The 17,634-nt window shown below is 41.6% G+C and overlaps 1 protein-coding gene across 2 annotated transcripts; it reads left to right on the plus strand.

The window, feature by feature from the left end:
* Positions 1-1,134: 1,134 nt before the first annotated feature.
* Positions 1,135-4,735, plus strand: SMIM13 (small integral membrane protein 13). 2 transcript variants are annotated; one of them, XM_053468464.1, is made up of 3 exons: positions 1,135-1,270; positions 4,069-4,155; positions 4,532-4,735. In XM_053468464.1, the coding sequence occupies exons 2-3, from the start codon at positions 4,080-4,082 to the stop codon at positions 4,723-4,725; spliced, it is 270 nt and encodes an 89-aa protein (XP_053324439.1). In that variant the 5' UTR covers positions 1,135-1,270; positions 4,069-4,079; the 3' UTR covers positions 4,726-4,735. The 2 variants fall into 2 exon arrangements, with proteins under 2 accessions (XP_053324439.1, XP_053324440.1); XM_053468465.1 differs by having other exon boundaries at positions 1,139-1,227.
* The last annotated feature ends 12,899 nt before the right edge of the window (positions 4,736-17,634 follow it).

Consider the following 17,634-nt stretch of genomic DNA (forward strand, 5'->3'; position numbering starts at 1 on the left):
CATGCTATACCATTGTCAGTGTCTGGCTCGGTATACTGTATAGTAATGGGAGTTATGCTGTACTACCTTCTGTGTCTGGCGTGCTATATAATGATAGGAGTTATAAATTTAAACTATTTGTTTACAGCTGATGGTTTACTTGAAATGTTGCTTAATTTTGCAGCATATATACATCTAAATTAGTTTTTGTTAACTTTTTAATTTGGAAGCCTAGGTATGTGAGAGCATAGATGTGTAAGTGTGTGTGAACATGGGTGTCTATGTTTAAGTGTGTGAGATATGAAGTGTAAGTGTGTATAAGCATTGGTACGTAAATGTTTGTTTGTGAGCATGAATGTGTATGTGTGAGCATGGAGGTCTATGTGTAAGTTTCTGTGAGCACGGGTGTGTAAATGTTTGTGTGTGAGGACAGATGTATATTTGTAAATATGTGTGAGCATGTATGTGTAAGCGTGTTTGAGCATTAGAGTGTAAGTGTGTGTCTGTAAGTATGAGTGTTGATATGAGTGTATAAATCTGTGCAACTGAGAGAGTGTGTGTAAAAATGTGTGCCAGTATGTATGTGAGTTATTGCTGGTGCCAAATATACGATCCATCCTGGGTGCCAAATACTTTAGGTATGCCTCTGTGCTTATTTTAAAGAAGCCTAATTTATTTTTAAAATTTACCTGCATGAGAATCACCCAGAATTACCCTGTGACTGCAGTGAAAGAACTGATTTAGACAAGCAGAACTTTTATTAACGTATATGTAAATACTGTACTACATTCTTGTACATCTCATTGAATGATCAATTAAGGAAAATACATACTCATATCTATTTTTCCCATAAAAGTGCCTCTCATATTGCTGGGAATGCTATTCACTGCTTGTGGTCAGATGAAATCTCAGCTGTGCACGATTAGATTCCTTGGCTCTCCCGTCAAACCACACAGCGCCAACTAGTGGATTCTAGCTGAGCTTGCACTTTGCAGAAGCTCCTATGAAGAGTGCAGATGCCGCAGTGCTCGTAGCCCCGCCCAGTAAGAGACCAAAACCGATAAGGAGGCGTGGTATCGCGCCGTGCGTCAGAGCGATATGACGAATAGGCAGTTGTGATTATCCTCAGTTTTGGATCGGACCAATCCGCACGTTCTGGGAGGAGTTTTGCGGTGACCGTGCGATGATCGGCCCTGAGGCAAGGTTCCATTGCTTTGTCTACAAGAACCGGGTGCTGGAGGAGTGCAGGTAACAAACCGGGACGCAGGAGTGAGAAACCCACGTCACTGGTGTAAGTGTGCGCTCCGCTCCAGCGAATCATATATATCCGTCATACACCCATATGGGCAGCTAAGGACAAGCCGAAGCTGCACATAAGCGCCTGTGTCAGTGTATCTGTCGCTGTGTCGGGTATGCTAATATTGCATGACAGCTCTAAATGCCAAGTGTTTTGGTGCTCTAGAGTGCGGAAGATGTCACTCGATTAAGGCAGCCTTTCTCCAGCTCTGTGATTCAGAGCTTGAATGTTCGGCCGCTAGTAAACAATGTGGGCTCAGTTCTCCGGCAGGAGACAGCTGTCATCTAAGGGTCACACGCCGCACACACAGGCAAGGCAGTTCCTTCATAATATAGGCAACACAGCAGTATACAGTACATTGTACACAGTATAGTACTATACTGTATGCTGAAATAACACAGGAAATCTGTGATCATTTAAATGGCATCACATTCCATATTACTTATAAGTATTTAAAAGCAGATTTTATATATATATAAATATATATATATATATATATATATATACACACACACACACACAAACAAACAACCTTCTACCTGTCAAAGTATAGGTTGGGCATTAGATGAATACTGGTTCTTGATTACCCTTTGGTAATTCAGCTCTCTCATCTATATCAGTTAACCCCTCTTGTCTGTCATGTGTAATCTTTGTGATCACAATGGGTTAAACACAAACTCTGTGTTGCTAATTGTCATCTGGACGTGCATGTTGTTTTTGGCTGTACGTGAGTACATGAAATCTTCACTTGAAAGAAGCTGTTTGGCTTGGAAGGGTATGTACGAGTTCAGGTGTTCGGGAGGAAGTGTAGTTTATTAGGTTGATTTGTACCTCCACCTACCTTAGTAATCGCCACCTCTAACTATAGTTGTTGTTTGTTTTTCCTGTACAACTACCTCCCAGGCGTTTAAGGACATTTTTTTGCTTTCTGGTTGCTCGGCAACCTGTAAACGCTAAATGAGGAAGTGAGCAGTCCAACTGCTTTGCCTTTTATTCCCAGGCTCCTGTCTACTTATTACGTCTGTGCGATCATGTGTTCTGAGTGTAACCCATTCCAGGCAACGCACTGAAACAGATTTCCTGACAAGTTTACCGACCTTCCTTTTTTTCTCGTATAAAAAACACAGTTTTGAGCTGAGAGTGTATACGTCTAAATATGCAAATCCTTAAAGTATGGAGCATATCAGCATCCTCAAAAGAAAGAAATACATGAGTCTTGCCTCAGACCCTCAACACCTCCAATGACCGCAAAATAAGGGGCCTCGGTTTGGACACCGGGAATATTGGAGGTTACGTTCTATAAAGGTATCTCACCCTCGGCCTCGCTGCAGAATTGGGAGTTATCTTTTACCCAATCTTTCTGAAAGAATTGGAGAGAAAAACAGATTACCGGTACTTTTACCACCTAATGTCAAGAAACTCTCTTCAGTATTTTGCATGTTTAAGATTATTATGATTATTGAGTTAAATATTTACACATCTTTAGGTAGATCAGTTGACTTTGTCTTGTTGGTCATAGATCTCTGAGGTGTAAGACAACAGCCTCCAGTTCCATACCTCCCAACTTCTACTCACTTAAACTGGTGGCACTACTGTAAATGCGCAGAATTCTGTAGGGGACTGCTAGTTGCAATAATGTGTTCTGCGTCGCAAAGGGGTTAAAGGGGGTACTCCTTTTTTAATTACCATTAGCAGAATAAAAAAAAGTTTTGAAAATAACCTTGGACAGATGCATATCAGCCAATCTTCTTATCATACTGCCTGTGGTAAACAATGGAATGGCGCATTGTTAATCGCTTAGATGGACACTCTAACTAATGAAAGTTAATATTCCTGTAAAAGTCGAAGTGTGGTGTTTGAGCAGGAAAAGTTACCAGAGATATAGCTGACAATGGCCGGCTCCGCAGATGGGGCGGCAAGCAGGGTATAAGAAAGGGATGGTGGAAAGTAAAAACAATAAAAGTGTGTAGGAAAAAGAAGAAAAACTTGCGGGTGGTTTTTCGGGTGTTGCAGACGGGAGCTCGCACACCTTGTCTCTTCTCTTGTTCCGCCCAGAAACCCATCGGAGTCACGTGAATTTACATCACATTACTCTGCTCCGTTCCGGCGGGACAAGAGAAGAGACGCTGTGTGTGACCAACGCGAAGGCAGCCTTGCAGGAGTGCACGGGAAATCTGCAGTTCAGGTAACAGGGTGGGGGAGTTTGTATGAATGAGTATGTGTGATTGAGGGAATGAATGAGTGAATGAATGTTTGTGAATGTTGTTTGAGGGAGCGGGCGGGATTGGACACATATGTTGCAGGAGTGAGCAGTAATGGTCAGAAATTTTGCGGGGGGGGGTTAAGAAAACAGTCCTGCGCAGGGCTCTAGTAGAAACCTTGCATTGGTCTACCAACAATGGAGAACTGGGAGTCTTGCTAGCCCTGGAGAGAAAACCAACCATAGAGAAACATAGTGATGACTCATAAGTTATAACAGTATGATGCATCTCTATGGTGTTCTATGTGTGCAAATAAGTCCGCCCCGTCACTTGAGACAGCAAGACCCCAGGTCAGCATGACCTAGGTAACAGAAGCACAAAAAAGCGTGCGTTCACAGTTGTTTTCTAGGAATGCTTCCTTTCGTTCTTACACAAAGGGTTAGGATTGTTAACCTATGAACCAAACATATATTGTTTACTGTTGAAATATATTGTGAATATATAACCAAACTGGGAAACTGTGGGTATAAAGGTCCTTTTTTAAAAAAAAAAGCGTATTAAATTCCATCGTAACACTTTATTTTTCTTCAGAAAATAGTAAAATGTGGCAAAGTGTGGGCTTAACGTTCCTGGTCTTTGTGGCCACGCTGATCTGTGTCCTGCTATTTATGCTGTGCGGTGAGTACATTTTTTTTCCTTCCATCAACAATACACTGCTATGTCTTGTATAATCTAGCTTTCTACCAGTAGGCTTTATCATTGACCTGAAGATCTGATTTTACCACACAAATACTTGGGTCACTGTCTAGTTTTTTTTAATGTGATTTATATATAAATCACAAGTAGATGTTTGAACTGTTTTATCGAAAGTAGAGCTCGGTGTCTCGTTGACTCGTCTCAGTATCATTTATAAGTGTGCTGTTTGAGTTACTCATTGAGTTATTTGCTGTGTTCTAGTCCCCTGTTCATGGTGGTGACTTATGGTGGTGCTTTGTGAAAATTTTACTTTAAGGCTATCTTTATTTCCATTTAATTGTGATCATGCTCTTTGCAGGATGGTACGTGGTATGGCACCTCTTTCTTTCCAAGTTCAAGTTCCTCAGAGAACTTGTCTGCGACACCGGGTCTCTGCATGGAGAAGGGGAGTCCACGGAAACACCTTCAGAGCAAGAAGCTCCGCCAACTCCACAGAGATCAAGACCTAAGTCTGCAAGACAAAGAAGAGTTCCCCCTGAAGAGGCAACTTAAAAAAATAAAACACATTGCACTACAGGAATTATCAGTGGGCTTCTCTGACATCATAATTTTAGCATCTGCACTGTATGAATTAACACTATACTGATGGAAATACCAGCCTTGTGAAAATGTGGCATGCAATGGATACATAAATCTCCCATGTCACTGCTTATATCGGACTTAAAATCCATTTGCTGCTTCATCAATGCAGAAAAAGTGCTCATCGCATGACATATCAATGGAACATGGAAAAAAAACCTCTGGTAGACATCAAAAGATTGAATTTAAGCAGTTTAAACATTCCCTTACCTGCTTTTAGAAAGGTTGGGACTGTCCCACTAGATTGCCTGTAAAACCACCATGCTTGCTCTACAACTCTGGGTTTCTGCTAGATGTAATCATGTTCCAGCCTCCACAATGTCAGTTCTTAGACCATAGGTTTTCTGGCCTTGCCTTCTATACCTTTGACTTACCACCCCGTATGCAAGAAGAAAGACTGTGTTTCTTGAATCTAAACACTTAATCATGTACGTTTCCAATGCGAAATTACATTGAATTGTTAAGTGTACAAAAGTATATTCACATATATATTGATATATATATCACTTTTTACTGACCCTGAGCATTGATGATGGGTGTTTGTCAATTGGAATATCTCCTTAGTTCAGTTAGAGGAAATATTTCTCTGGAAATCTTCATGGACTTCACTCCAAAATGGACTTGTCAGGACACCAGCTGGATGTCACAAAGTAAAGTGTATGCAAAGAGGTGGTTAAATGGCCCCTAACCTTTATATGCTTTTATTTCTTTTTTTTTTGTTTGGTTTCCTGCATTTAAATTACGTAATCTTCTAGTGTCTAGGGAAACTGTTACTTAGTTTTTTTTTTTTTTCATGTAAACTGTTACTCAGTTTTCAGGGCTGAATTAACAAGGATTTATGGAATTGAAGACTATCGGCTGCTTCCAAGTGTGCGATATCATTGACCTACGAGGAGACGGGAAACAGTTTCCAGCTCAAGGCCCTCCAATCCCCTAGCCCGGCACTCTCTATTCTCTCCTTTCAAGTCAGACAGTATATTTAAATGTATATTAGAGCACCTGTGTATGTTATGGAATTTATATTGAAATAATTCCATGCTGCTTTATGGGTTTTCTTAAAGAAAAGCTATGTAGTGCTTGGTTACTTCATTTTTGGTGGCCTAGCTGCCAGGAGAGCATGCACTGCTCTGTCCCACCAGGTTTATTTCACTGAACCTGCAATGCTACTGGAGCAGCAAAGCCACCAAGTATTGATTCACTCTTACCTACCAAAAATAAAATGGGGCATTAATTCTCTTTTTTTTTTTTAATGCCTGGTTAGCGTAAATTAACCAGATTTTGTTGCCCGTATACCAAGCACATTTCCCTCAACTGACAGAATTCAGAGCAAGTTGTTGAACTTGACGGTTACTGGAGTAAGGTAGAACGAGTTGCTTCATGAACTATGACAAGCCTTGTAAGCATACTTGATTTTAAAAGTTACTTAACTTACAATGAACAAGTATCTTAATACAGTGCACTGATTTTAAATGTTTTTACGCAAAAACCATGACCTGTTTAAGCTACTAAAAACAAAGGAACCTATTGTTAACTATTGACGTGTTAACTTTGCTATGCTGTTCTTGTATGTCCAGGAACCACCCGGTCTGGTTCCAGTAGTTAAAAGAAGTTCTAGCAGTAGATGTGCAATGCTTTTTAAGTGAATATGTAACCCCCATCCAGTCATTTAGTTTGCCTGCTCCGTGACAACTTTAAATCTAGGTAAATGCTATGAAGCTTTAAAGTAGTCACGACATAACGGCAAAACTCTTAAGGCTTTTTGTGCCCCAAGGTTGGTGGCCCAGCAGTTTACATGCTCCACTATCCTATGTGGGCATAGTTTGTTTAGCAAATTGTTTAATAGTTTACACCTCATGAACAGCTTGTTGTAACTAAACTGATCAAAAATGTTTTTAACCAATATTTAGATTTCCCACAATGAAAACAAGGGACTGTGTTTTTTTTTTTGTTTTTGTTTAAGTAGTGCTTTACTTATTTTTTGGGTGTCATTTTTTTCATTTGTTGATATTATGTCACATGCAATAAGGGTCGGGATATAGTTTTTAAAGTATGAGGGTTTTTCTCATTCTTTTAGGAAGATGAGAAGCTGTAGCTGTAAGTGTATGAACTAAATTTTTTGGTGGAATGTGAGGGTTTTATATTCATCTGCAATAACGTTAAGTTGAGGCTTTCAATATCTACTTTTAGTGTACAACAGATTTGCCTTATGTGTTAATTTTAAATAATTTTCAAGGCATTAAGTACTATTGAAATATCAGTATCTCCGTATAAGCTAGCATCTTTAACCTGTGGGTCTTTTTTGTGCCTCTTTTTTTTTTTTTAAATGAACCGTCCAATTTGAATAAATACATTCAGATGTAAATTTTGTTGTGAAATTTTGTTTTGATTGTGAAATATTATTTTGTATTTTGTAGTACAATGTTTTTTTTTTTTTTTGTTTGTTTTTTTTTCCCTTTGTATGTTTACCCTTTATGGTTTATGTGCTTATTTTGAACCATTTGTCTTTTAGGATTAAGAATTGGAGGCTTTTTTTGTCTCGATATTGTGAATTTTTTTTTAAATGTAGAAAAATAATCCTTTGTATACTTTTTTGTTTTCACCCTCGCCTCAACCTACTGGTATTCTTATCTGGCATAAGAAATTGTAATGGAAAGGTAATACCCAACCGCTGCGGCACTGTGCATGGAAACAGCTCCGTGACAGCTCCAAGTCTGCAACATAAATAAATAATATTTTGAAGCACACATCCCATTTATCATTATTTTCTTCAATGGGAAAAATGCTGCTCTACGGAAGTATTCAAGGGGTCCAACTTTCTGGTTAAAGACTTATTTTATAGTAAAGGTTTTTGGTACCTTACAGTTATTGGGCAGGTAAGTACATACCAAAACTATACAGTGAATACTTATATGTGTTGTGTGTGGTTTGTTCGCACACATCAATTTTTAGTTTTGTAACATCTATTCCTTTCACAGACTAAAAGGTGTGGTCATCTAATTCCACTTTTGTGAGGCCTGGAATGAAATCTAGGTCTATACACTAATAATGAATGCATAATAAAGTGCTTTAATTTACATTCCGTACTTCATGCTAAAAAAAAAAAAAAGTACTTGCCTCAAAGCACATAGATGGACAAAAGTATTTGGACACTTGACCATTACACCAACAGGGACTATTACATTGCATTCTAAGTACATAGACATTTAATATGCAGTTGGTCCCCCCATTTTTAGCTAGAACCACTTCCACTCTTCTGGGAAGGCTTTCCACAAGGTGTTTCTGTGGGAAGTATGTGCCCATTCATGCAATAGAGCATTTGCGAGGTCAAGCACTTGCTCGCAAATTGTTCCAGTTCGTTCCAAAGGTGTTCGATGGGGTTGAGGTCAGGGCTCTGTGTGGGCCAGCCAAGGTCTTCCACACCAAACTCATCCAGCCATGTCTTTATGGACCTTGCTTTGTGCACTGGGCACAGTCATGCTGGAATAGAAAAGGGCCTTCCCCAAAAGCATTGTCCAAAATATCTTGGTATGTCCTCTTCTGCAACTAAATGCTCCACTGGTTTAATGGGCAAACATTCCCTCATAAAGACTCCAACATCTGATGGAAAGCCTTCCCATAAGAGGGGAAGATGTTATAGCTGCGAGGGGGGGGCGATTTTATAGTGTCTATGGATTTATAATGCAATGTCATAAAAGTCCCTTTTGGCTGTAATGGTCAGGTGTCCCAGTACTTTTGTCTATATTGTGTAGGTTTTGCCCTGAGTTTTGTGACTTTTTTTCTGGCTGCTATAAGCCAGTCACTCCTGTTGAAAGATGTTGGGCCTCCCTTGACACAGTACTATAAAGGTCCCAATATCACTATGAGGGTAAAAGGAATTGACCTTAAAATCCCCAGTAGGGGGGAAGAAATTGCACCATTAAAGGGAGACTTCAGCCATCATATATACAATGTGTATGAGCTGAGTGTAATGTAATAAGCTGAGTGCCCCCTTTATGTTATTGTTTTGTTCTCCTTGCAAATGCTTTCTGTAGAAACCTATCCCATATCATTTGCTATTTTCCCACCCCTGTTAGCTCCTTGGTTTGCAGCTGAACATGTCTGCTTGCACTGTACTCACCACCGGCCTGCTCTGCAGTTGGCTTGTGCAAGAGTTTCATTGGGCCTAATAAAACCCCTTGCACACATGCCCATTGATATCAATGCAGCTTCTCCTAAAGTAAAGCATTTTTCTCCTACAGGTTAAAGCATGCATATAAAGTACTTACAAAGTAATCTTCCTTCGTCATAATTTGGGATGTATGGGACACTGGAGAGCCCCTTTAATGAAGCACCTGTCTGATGTCTGAGCAAGCACCCCTTCCACACATGATCATTAGTGGTGTCCAAAGAGGGCTATAACTAGAGATTGGTACTTTGCAAGCTGTGGAAATACAGGCATATAGAATAAACATGATACATGGCTGGATATCAAATCTCCATGCAAAACTGGCCATAGAGGTCTCTGTTCTATAAATCCTGGCCCGATGGGGAGTAAAACACCACACGTAAACCCCCTCCCAAAATGCAGGTAGCCCAAATCTGTGTTCGAGCTCAACAGTCTTTAGAGTCTCTGGTAATTGGGGAAACGTTGCACTCTGTGCCCACCTCCCCAAAACAGAACTCCTTCCAGGAGCCCAGGGCACAGAAGCTTCCACAATACTATCTATGCTCAAATTTCCCAGGGCACTACAATAAACATTGAAAAGCCACTTTGCCCAGATGTCGATATACAGAACATCTGACCATTCGACCTGAAAAGTAACATTTTCTACCGCAGAAACACAAAAAACTATAATCTACAAACAGGGCATCTGTTCTGACACTACAGGTGAGATGTGATGGGTATCAACAAAACCTCAGGGCAGACTTGCTAAGCTCCAACATCAACAACATCAACAACTAGCTTAGCAGACTTGCTAAGCTAGTGATACAGTGCCAGCGTGACAACGTTCACATACACAGGGCCAACAACATTCCCAGTACAAACCTACAAAAATTTAAAAAACCACATAAAGGAAACCAGTAATTAGTGGTTACTTACATCCCTCAATAGCTTGTAGCTCACACTTACAAATGGGTGGATATGACCAATCAGCAAGGGGGCAATTTGGACCAAATCCAATCCAATCCAAATTTTTCCATCAGGCAGGTCCGAATTGGTTCGGCCTCCTTTAGGATGTCTGCAACGAGCACCATACAGGGTAAGTTAATACATATACAGTGACTCCGGTAGAGATTGCGCAAGAATAAGTATGTGCGTAGTTGAGTAATTGAACCCTTACAAACGCCAGACCCTCCATTTTCTAACATGACTGAAGTTGCCTCAGCCAATAAATGAATCTTTTCTTCCACTGAGGGCTATAAATTGCAGTAGAATGTTTGTGGTTTTAAAAGTAGTAACAATGCCTCGGTTTCATGGTAAGAAAATAGCCATTGAAGGATAAGATAAAACTCATCCAAATTCTGATACGCAAGATAGATAGGACTCGTCACACAATGTGACTAAATCCCAATTTTTTTTTAGGTGTTTCTAAACAGATTTTATAGGATTTTGCATTGTGTGCTCCTATAGCAGGATCCCCATATTACCAGGACCCCACAAAGTATCTTGTGTTGCCTTTAATGTTAATTCCTCATATCATGAGTTTCTCAATACCATGAATGAGAATGGATTGTATGTGGATGTAAATCCAACGTAAAAACCTTTACTGCCTACATTCATGGACTGCAAACCATGGCAAGGTCCACAAGGTGGCAATACACTACAGTAAATGGTGATTCCCCCCCCCTCAAGAAAACATTAAATGATAAATTGTTTTTTTCATTTCTAGGTGTGGGAATGGGTGTAACTTAATTTCTGAAATCTTAAATCTTTCTTTAATCACAATGACATTATTATGATTTTACTTTTACAGTACCAACGGTGTCATGTCTCATGGTTTATTTTGTATTTTGATTTATATGCTGTTTGCTACTGGCTAGTATGTTATTTGTCCCTGCTGGGCTCCCTTAGTCAGGTTGTATTCAGCTAACCCCTCCCCTTTCCGGCAGATTCTGTGCTGTTAACTATACTGTCTGGTAGCAGCCATTTTTATGTGATTTGTTAGCAAGAACTACTGTCTTTTCACCTGCATATCTGTACATGTTTTCAAGGATTGTCAGCCTGAAGATTAAAACTTTACTGACCCTCTTCTACATGTCAGTTTTGCTGAGTTGACACTGTCTGCTGAACTTTCATTGTGTGAGTACTGGTCAATACAGACTTAGCAGTTGGTCTCAGGAACCCATATCTCACAGCTTTGTTAAGTGAGGCAGAATAGTGAAAAGACAGTTACAACTGCTAGCAACACATCTTAGCAGCCCTATTGTACTGGACCTGTGTAGATAAGTAATACCTCTGCCTCATAAGCCTGTTAGACAGCCAGCTACCTCATCTGTGTGAAACATGGCAGAAAGAAGTAGCTCACTATCATCACAGGAAAAGCAACATGCCTCAAATGAGGAAATCATAGATGTCAATTCAGCTAGAAGCAAACGCAGCATAAGGCCTACCTGGAAGATCATTGAGGCACTTAAAGACATAAACTGTGAAACATTGCAACACATGGAATGTCTTTGGGAACAGGTGATGAGTTGTACCACCACTATCACACAGACCGCTTCTGATGTGTCATTACTAGAGGAAGCTCTAGGACAGCTCTCTACAGCACATTCACAATATCTTGCTCACAGCCAAATTTATGTCTCTAATTTACAGAAGATTAATTCAGAAGATGCTTTAAAGGAAATAGAACATTTCCAATGCCTTAATTCAGAAAGAGACAATTTAGTACATGAAACCAATGTAAAAGCCAAAGAGAGAATTGCTCAACTCCAAGAGATTGCTTCTCACACTTCGGCATCTAGCAAGCATTCAAAGCGCTCAAACTTCTCAAGGTCAAAATCCTCGCAATGTTCAAAGAGTTCAACACTCAACCAGCAGCTTATCCAAGCCCGTGCTAAAGCAGAGGCTACTAAGATACAGGCAGCCTTTGCGCAAAGGAAGGCTAAAATAGAAATGGTAGCTCTAGAGAAACAATGTGAGCACGCCACAGCCATGGCAACACTAAGAGTTCTAGAACAAGCTGCCAACGGGAGTGAGGGAGACAGTGCCAGCTTAAGTGACTTGGATACCGAGGATCCCCTTAAGCGCACCAATGACTATGTACTAAACCAAAATAGTGATCTCCTCATTGCCTCAAATGTTCCTGACAGTAGAGATATTCCTCCAAAGCAACACGGCACCGACTCTTTGGCAGACCCCTGCGCCCAAGGTCTGTACAATGCACTAACCACTAACTGCCCTGACCTTTCTTCACACACCATAATGCATCAGCAAGCTCAACACATAAAACCCCAGATGCGAATCTACTCTCCTGCAGTGCGCCAAATCGCTGGCAACAATACTGCTCCAAATGTATCCCTGACCAGGTCTACAGACTATAAACCGCCACCAGGGATAAATACCTATGCGACCCCATACTACCCTAAGTTGCTCAACCAGAATACCACAGACAACATGATCAACACCTTTCAACCTGCTATTCCCTGCCCAAACTTCGAGATGTCAGAGTTAGCAAAGTATATGGTTCGCCACGAACTCACCAAAACTAGCCTTTCCAAGTTCGATGACCAGCCTGAAAATTACAGAAGCTGGAAAAGCACCTTCCGAACTACAATTAGTGGCCTTGGCATTACTCCTGCTGAGGAGCTTGACCTGCTGATCAGGTGGCTTGGCCCACAGTCTACAGAGCGTGTCAAGAGACTCAGGGCTGTCCACATTGATAACCCCGCAGCCGGCCTCATCGCTGCTTGGCAAAGACTAGAACAAAGTTTTGGTAGCCCTGAAGCCATAGAGGATGCTTTGTTTAAACGACTGCAGAATTTTCCAAAAATATCCGGTAAGGACAATCAGAAATTCCTGGAACTCAGTGACCTTCTCTTAGAGCTCCAGCTGGCCAAAGCAGACGTTTACCTCCCTGGCCTCAGCTATCTAGACACTGCTCGTGGAGTAAACCCTATAGTTTCCAAGCTGCCATACAATATTCAGGAAAAATGGGTAACGCTTGGGTCAAAGTATAAAAGAGAGAATAAAGTCTCCTTTCCCCCATTCTCTTACTTCTGTGAGTTTGTCAAGAATATTGCAGAAACTAAGAATGACCCTAGTTTCTCCTACAATGAGCTCAATGCCCTTGGCATCCCCCCTCAGGCCTACGACAGACCGCACTCTAATCTTAGAAACTACAGGGGTCCACTATCGGTGAAAAAGACTAATGTCCTTCCACCTCCTACATCAACTCCTGACGAGAACAGTCAAGGTAAAAAGATTGAGAATCCTAACCGCCTATGTCCTATTCATAAGAAACCTCATCCCCTCAAAAAGTGCATTGGCTTTAGAAAGAAACCTCTCCAAGAGCGCAAGGAGCTCCTAAAGACATATGGGGTGTGTTTCAGGTGTTGTGCTTCTACTGAACATTTTGCCAAAGACTGCAAAACCCCCATCAAGTGCACAGAGTGCAATTGTGAGGATCACGTGCAGGCGCTACATCCATCTCAGTACATCCCTGCAACTTCTGCAGACTCCCCTCCTGTGTCAAGGTACGGCGGGGAGACTACAGACCAAGTAGCAACCTTAGTGTCTTCTTCCTGCACAGAAATCTGCGGACAAGACCTTTGTGACAAGTCCTGTGCTAGAATATGTTTAGTTAAAATATATCCAAAAGGTCACCCAGAAAGGTCTCTTAAAGCGTATGCCATCCTAGATGATCAGAGCAATCGGTCCCTTGCAAGATCGGAAATCTTTGATTATTTCAGCTTAAAGGGAGACACCTACCCTTACACTTTGGGTACATGCAGCGGTATTACAGAGGTCTCTGGAAGAAGAGCCAGTGGACTCGTATTATCTTCTCTCAAGGGTGATCTGGAGTTCCCCTTACCTACACTCGTCGAGTGCAACCAGATCCCATCCAATAAAGAAGAGATTCCCACACCGGAAGCTGCTCTTCACCATCCTCATCTTAGGGCTATAGCTAAAGAGTTGCCAGCCTTCGACAAGAACACAGATATCCTACTTCTCCTGGGCAGAGACATTCTCCCAGTACACAAGGTACGGCAACAAATTAATGGACCACATGATGCTCCATTCGCCCAACGCCTTGATCTAGGTTGGGTTATCATAGGCAATATCTGTACAGGCAAAATGAAGATACCCACCAAGATCTCTTCCTTCAAAACACACATTTTGCCAGATGGTCGCAGCCCTTCTCCTGTGGTGGCTATTGTCGGATTGAGTAAGACAGCTCAAAGAAGAGAAAAGAAGTATGGATCTGATGCCCCTATAATTCTGACCCCAGCTACACTACTCACCCAAAAGGTCGGGACTGCTCCAATTCCTCCTGGGAACTTTGATTGTAGCAATATTTTCAGACGCCAATGGCAGCAGGTACAACATCTGTCTAATGTATTTTGGCGTCATTGGAGAAACGAATACTTACACATGCTTCAGAGCCGTCACAAATGGCAGACGTCTAAACCTGACCTTCAGGTAGGTGACCTTGTCCTTTTGAAGGAGAATGAGATTCATCGCAACGAATGGCCAATGGGTATTATCACTCAGGTCATGCCCAGTGGTGATGGAAGAAACCGCAAGGTAGAAGTCAAGGTGACTAAAGGAGGTGCTGAACGCCGTTTCTTCCGGCCAATCACCGAACTGGTACTTCTTCTGCCAAGGGAAGAAACCACTTAACAGTCTATTACTCAGGTCACAGCTCGGCGGAACGCGTTTATGAACTGCCAGCTGTGTCACTCAAGAGCATTCTTGGAACATTCTATCCTCACTGGAGTATAACATGGGTTGGTGGAAGTTTTGGCCTAGTGCGGCTTCCCTAGCCTGAAGATCGGTTCCACTTGTTAGAGTTCTGAATCCTGTCATCTTGGACTATGGCTCACATCATCGATACATGACCTTTGAGACTTTCGGCTCAACTTCATGTTTATTCTGTTTATAATTGTATTATTATATGTTCTTCCACTCTGCATTCCCCATTGCAACATTTCTTTCACTTGTGGACTTTAATAGTTATTGTGTTTCAGATAATTTTGAAATCTAAAGATTTCATGCGGGGAGTGTCATGTCTCATGGTTTATTTTGTATTTTGATTTATATGCTGTTTGCTACTGGCTAGTATGTTATTTGTCCCTGCTGGGCTCCCTTAGTCAGGTTGTATTCAGCTAACCCCTCCCCTTTCCGGCAGATTCTGTGCTGTTAACTATACTGTCTGGTAGCAGCCATTTTTATGTGATTTGTTAGCAAGAACTACTGTCTTTTCACCTGCATATCTGTACATGTTTTCAAGGATTGTCAGCCTGAAGATTAAAACTTTACTGACCCTCTTCTACATGTCAGTTTTGCTGAGTTGACACTGTCTGCTGAACTTTCATTGTGTGAGTACTGGTCAATACAGACTTAGCAGTTGGTCTCAGGAACCCATATCTCACAGCTTTGTTAAGTGAGGCAGAATAAACGGTTATACACTGATGTGCAATGGGCTTCATAGCAGGGCCGTTCATAGATCAAGGGACACCCAAGGCATACAATACATACTCTTCATGGCCCCCTGCTTATGGTTTTGTTTTCCATTTTACATAGCATTATTGTTTTGCACAAGGGGAAGCTAGAGAAGCACGGGTATTTTACCCCACTCAGGGGCTACCACCACTTCAGACCTGTCTCCCTAGGAATAATATGCCCCTGCCTAACACCCCACTGATTCAGGCACCCTAAGCAGTTGCCTAGGATACCTGGTGCTAAGACTAGCCCTGTGGGCATAGTAGACTGGGGTGTGATACCAACTTCACATTCACTGAGCCCCCAGCCACTTCCTCTGCAGCCACCATCCTGACTGCTGAGTTCCTGAATATGACATGGGAAATCCTGATATACCACATCTTAAAGATGTGCAGAATCCTTTGCTCATACAGCTTGGCATAGACCCCCATAGTGTAAATGGAGATCTCCCTGCAACCAATCCATTGAGCAAAGGCACACTGGGGAGTCTAATCGCCAGGGCCAGACTGGCCAATAGGTATTCCTGGTAGGCCGCTTCACCTAGGGCTGGTCCTGAGTCTGGCCACCCGATTATATGTACAGCCTAAGAGATGTCTGTGACGGTTGTGTAATATCTGATGCGAGGCACAGATCTCCTATCCACTGCGTGTCTGCAAGTCAGTGCTGCACCAGATGTGACATCTCCATATCTGTGCAACACTGACTGACAGACATGCAGAGCAAGACCACAGACACACAGGCAGACTGGGGACAGGGAGTTGAGGGGATTACAACACACATGAATTTTGGTCAATATGGGGTGATAATGATGGTGGGAGGTATGAATAGGGACATTAATTATATGAATAATGATGTGCATGGGTGTGAAGATGTCAGGGGCATTTCTAAACTTTTACATATGAACACCCACTCACTCACACTCTCTTATATCTCACACACACATACATACATACATTCACACACATTCTAACACCTTACACACAGAACCACTCCAACACCATTCAATTGCACATACATGCACACAAAATCATGTACACTAAAACCATACACATGCTTACGTACATACACACATACACACCAACTGTAACACCGTACACTTTAGGCTTGTCTATTCCAATTCTTACGAATTGCCAATGTAACAAAATGTGCATATTTCGTTGATTTGCACACTTCCATTCACTCGCTCTCTCATGCTCTCTGAATGTCTCCATACCTTCTTTGCTGACTACTTCCATGTACAGCAGCTCCACTTTTTTTCTAACATATGCTTGTTCTTCATCTGCTTGTTCTTCCCTTTTCTGCCTTTCGACTTCTTTTTTCAACTACATATCTGCGCACATGACCTTCCTGTGAACGATTGGATGGTCGGGGAGAGAATGTCACTGGAAGCTCCGCCATTTTTGCAGAAGATCACAAAAGGTTATCTTTGGGTATGTGAGAGTATGAGAGAGTGAGTGATAGTGAATGTAGGCGTTGGTCAAGGAATTAAGCTTCCAAATTAAAAAAGCTCCGAAATGGAGGAAATGGAATTTGTTGTCTGAAAAGGAATGAGCCAAAAACAAACCGAAAAATTATTGGCTCATTAGCTCATGTCTAATACACTTACACATGCATACATTCTTTTTAGGATATTTATAAAAAAATGTCAAAGACCTTTCCATTAGTCTATGATTCTCATGGGATCTGCACCTGCAATGAAGGGTTTCCATGTGTTATTTAGTTGATCTCAATGTTTCCATGTGGTTCTCATTTGATCTATACTAGCAATGTATGGTTTTCACATGTTAAGCAGTTTATCTATATCTTTCCATGTAGTTCTCATTTGATCTGTACCTGCAATCCAGGGTTTGCACATTTTATTCAGTTGATATGTTTCCATTTGGTTGCCATTTGATCAGCAGCAGGTGCAAACTGCAGCGTTGTTGCTGCTCTGATAGCGCAGTTCACCTGCCTTGGCCCCTGCCCCTGCCAGTGCTGCCTCACAATAATTGCCGCTTGGGTCCAATGGAGCCATGGTAGGGCCGGCACTTCTTCAGGGCCATTTGCCAATGCTTTCCCAACAGACTCAAAGCAGCCAGCCGTCTTAAATCTTGAACACATTTTAAAGTTTCCTTTGCCAATTACATTTGGAGGCCTTTATGCTAATGTCAGTAGAGAAAGCCACCATGATGGAGCTA

Source organism: Spea bombifrons, chromosome 5, assembly GCF_027358695.1.
Source record: "Spea bombifrons isolate aSpeBom1 chromosome 5, aSpeBom1.2.pri, whole genome shotgun sequence".
NCBI classification, from domain to species: Eukaryota; Metazoa; Chordata; class Amphibia; order Anura; family Pelobatidae; genus Spea; species Spea bombifrons.